The sequence below is a fragment of the Schistosoma mansoni genome, chromosome 3 (genome assembly GCF_000237925.1).
Source record: "Schistosoma mansoni strain Puerto Rico chromosome 3, complete genome".
Classification (NCBI taxonomy): Eukaryota; Metazoa; Platyhelminthes; class Trematoda; order Strigeidida; family Schistosomatidae; genus Schistosoma; species Schistosoma mansoni.
In genome coordinates, this window is record NC_031497.1 from 7,713,234 (window position 1) to 7,717,777 (window position 4,544).

General features: G+C 30.5%; 1 protein-coding gene across 1 annotated transcript; it reads left to right on the plus strand.

The window, feature by feature from the left end:
* Window positions 1-522: 522 nt before the first annotated feature.
* Smp_162520 (cadherin-related) lies at window positions 523-4,206 on the plus strand (the record flags this gene model as incomplete). The annotated part of the gene is made up of 1 exon (XM_018799092.1): window positions 523-4,206. The coding sequence occupies one exon, from the start codon at window positions 523-525 to the stop codon at window positions 4,204-4,206; it is 3,684 nt and encodes a 1,227-aa protein (XP_018650915.1).
* Window positions 4,207-4,544: the final 338 nt, after the last annotated feature.

Genomic DNA, 4,544 nt, shown 5'->3' on the forward strand with positions numbered 1-4,544 from the left:
TGTATTCAGAATGCATGGATGATAATAGAGACTGATCAGTTGCTGTTTTGAACATCAAAAACGGGAAATTTCAAATTGAAAGTTCAACAATTCAGTATTCAATTTAATCAAAATGTAAGAGAAACACGTGGATAGAGGGTAGGTTAGCCAAAAATAAAGTTAGTACTTATTTATTCTTAACTCTAATCACTTGTTACTTTTGTCTTCATAACATGAGGGAATAACAAATTATATCATCCTATATAACCATATAAATGTTTATGAGTACATATGGTACACCTTATTTCTATCTTAAGTTTTATATCGCCATCGATGAAAGCTAATCGTAATTTGACAGTGTAATGATTTTTTAATCTATCTCAAGATTTTAAGTGTGTATATCACATAAAGTACAGTATTTATTCAGTTTGATTTTATCAGTTGATGAAAGTATTGAATCTGTTAACCTTATGGGATTTTAGGATTTGTTGAATAATATAATTTCCGTTTGTTAATTGTGTTTTACAGATTTCGTTCAACTCAATGTTGTTATTACTTCTGTTATGTATTTCAAGTTCAATTTTAAGTGAAACCACTGCAAATTCTGGCGTAGTTGATGTTATGGAAGATGCTCGACCTGGGACAATAATCATAGATAACTTAGAGCATAGATTTCCTATACTCAACAGTGGCGAATTCAACTCTCATTATTTTGCAATTGGAAACCCATCAAGTCCTGGAATAAATCATTTGGAAATACGTCGGCATAGATTTGATAATTCCGTTCAACTTGTTGTTAAAGATGGACAAAATGGTCCAGATCGTGAGGAACTTTGTGGAGCACGGGAAACTCAGTCCGACTCTCAAATGCCTTTTTGTGATATTACCTTAATTATTTTACATGGTAAACGACAGGAACCATCATATGGAAAATTAACTCTCCGTATTCTGGATAGAAATGATAATAGTCCTATATTCACTAAGAGAGACACAACGGAGCTCCGAATACCAGAGAATATAGAAAGTGTTGATATGCTTGGCAGCAGCGCTACTAGTCATTCTCAAATTTTACATTCCAACAATAAACCAACTTCAGGAAACCCAACTACTCTCGAACTGCCTAAAGCCCATGACATAGACCTACCAGAGAATGGAGTCAAAACATATCGGCTGACAACCGTTTCAGGTCATGAAATAGATAAGGCACTCTTTAACTTGATTGTGAATAATGATAACGAAAACAAAATAGGTAACAGTCTCCCAGTTCCATTTTTACGCATTGTTGGCTTACTTGACAGAGAAAAACAAGATGAATATTGGTTTCACTTACTAGCCATTGATGGAGGTAACCCGAAAAGAACAGGTACACAGACTATCCACTTAGTGGTAACAGACATTAATGACAACATTCCAAAATTTAGAAAACCGATTTTTCATTTCCCAACATTTATAACAACTTCAGATTTGTATGGTAATGGTGCTACTCAGGAATTTTTGAAAGTCCCGGAAACCCAAACACCTGGTACTCCGATTGTAACAATAATAGCTGATGATCCAGATAAAGATTTAAATGGTCAGATCACCTATCGTCTCAAGGAGTCGTTAAATGGTGATCAAAATGCAATTTCAATGCAATGGTTTGACTTGGAAACTAACAATGGTACAGCAATCTTGAAAGTTGCCAAGAAAATGGATGCAGATGATCGTCATGGAGCTAGTTGGTCTGATTTAAATAGAGAACACAGTGGTCGTTTAATAAAGCTGGTTGTAGAAGCTGTGGATGCTGGATCACCTTCATTAACGGGAAGTATTGAACTATTAATTTTAGTTGAGAATATTAATGATAATGAACCTGTAATATCTGTACAATATACACAACCATTTCAAACTGAATCTGAATTTCATAACAGTGTGAAAGGTAAAATTGTAGGTTGCTTACAAGAAAATCAAAATGAACCATTAACAATTGCACATTTAACTGTAGAAGATGGTGATATTATTGAGAGCAATAGTGGGGCTATCTCAAATTTGTTAGAAATTCATTGTGAAACTAACGATACAAGGTTTTTGTTAGAAAAAGTATCTAATTTAAACTATGCTGACCGTTCAGATTCTTATGGATTATCTACTACTCATTTTGATTCACCATTATTATTTTATAAAATGTCATCACTAAAATCGATTGATCGAGAGGCAGAACCATGGGTTTTCGTGAAAGTAATTTGTGTCGATCAGGTACAAGTTAGTTATGCATTAAGTGGGTACCAAAATATTGGCAAATTGATTCAGTCGAGCCGATTAACTGGAAGTACTACAGTATCTATTAAAGTATTAGATGTGAATGACAATATCCCCAAATTTGCCAGTGGTAATTATCAATTCAGTGTTTTTGAGACACCTTCGATAGCTGTGAATTTAATTAAAAATATGTTTGATGATCAGTCAACAGTTGAAATCGGTCGAGTAAGTGTAAATGATCAAGATGAGGGAGTGAATAGCAAAGTTAGTTACAGGTTTTTATCAGGTGAAATAGATGCATTCAAGATTGATGAAAATACAGGAGTAATACGGAGAGTAGGTTTTATAGACAGAGAAAAAGTTAATCAAATGGAACTGGTAGTTGAAGCTAAAGATCATGGAGAACCAAGTTTAAGTAGTACTACGGTGATCAAAGTTGATGTACTTGATGTAAACGACAATCCACCTTATTGGATTATGTCTTCTCCAAATGACAGAGATAAAGAAATTCGTCGAAGTGGACCTGAAGATGGTGTGTATTACTTTTCTCTAAATGAAGATGCTCCTATAGGTAGTATAGTAGGGACTATCAGTGCAGTAGATACAGATGGTATAGCTGAAAGTGAAATGATTGAACAAATTATAGAAAAACAAAACCCTCCAAAATTACAAAAAACTAATTTTGGAAATTTACTTGGAACATCATCTATCACTTACCAATTAGAAAATGAAGGTGATGGTAAGATATTTTCAATTAATTCACGCAATGGAGATATACGTCTTAATAAACATTTGGATCGTGAAATTCGAGCTCATTATGAATTTCGTGCTTTTGCAATTGATGATATATTAAAATCTGTTAAAACATCACAAAACAATCCATATTTAATCAACAAATGGCAACATCAATATACAGCTACAGCTACAATAATTATTACAGTATTAGATGTTAATGATAATCCACCAATATTTGAAACACCATTAAATGGTCAAGAATTTCACATTGAACCTGGTTCTTCAATGACTACAGCTGGTAGTACATTATTCACAGCAAAAGCACATGATCCTGATATTGGCGATAATTCATTAGTTAGATATTCTTTAGATAATAATGGTTATGGTATAGTAGAAATTGATTCAACAACTGGTGTTTGTTATTTTCGTGAAACATTACAATATTCATTAATGAATAAATTAATTTCATCTAATCAATATGCAATCAATGGTAGAACATCAAATCATTTAACTGATTCTAATTTAATTACTTCAGATAATTTAATAACAAATCGTGCACATGAATTACATTCATTTAGTTTAAGTCTTACTATTATTGCTCGTGATTTAGGTACACCATATTCATTAAATAATACACGTACAGTAAAACTTGTATGGACAACAGAATCCCAAATGAAATCATTAAGTATATCAAATAATGATTTAATAAGTAGTAGTATATTTGGTAATTTTGAATTTTTATCAGATAATCGAATGACTATTAATAAATTAATAATTCCATTAATTATTGGTGCTATTCTATTATTATTAATTATATTTTTAATATTATTTGGTATATTTCATTGTCGTAAAAATTCAAATAAACAATTAAATACTACTAATAAACATTTATTAATAAATTCAACATATTCATCAACAAAATTAAATAAAGCGCTTAATCAAAATCATAAAAATAATTTAAATTATTCAAATCATTGGTGTTTATGTATAAATAAATATTCTAGAAAATTATCAAAACAAGAAAAAGTTGAAGAATTAAAAAGATCAATACAAATTCTAGAAAATACTACTAATAATACAATTGATACTACTAATAATAAAATCAATACAAATCATAATACACATAATGATTTTATTGTGAATGATTATGGTGAATTCAATACAAGGAATAGAGATAATAATGAAAAAGAATTAATGAAAAATAGAAATGCACAAGCTGAAGTATTTTTGAAAGCATGTCTACCAGGTAACTAGTATGTATTTTCATAATGTTTCTTTTTTCCTTCACAATGATAGGTATCATTACCAAGTTTTGATTTGATAATTTTGAATAAATTTAGCATTGAGTAGATTGTTATAAATAAATTAATATATTTGTAATATCCCAATGAATAGAAAAATTAGATTTTCTGACGTTTCATGACTCACTGTAGGCAACTTCTTCAGAGAATAAATAACCAAATTAACATTAATCTGAGTTCAAATAGTACAACGGAACAACACGAATATTAGGTGATCAATCAAAAAACAGATCTGAATAAATCAATGATATTCATTGTTTATGAATAAGAAAAAGAGAATTCAGCGAAGAA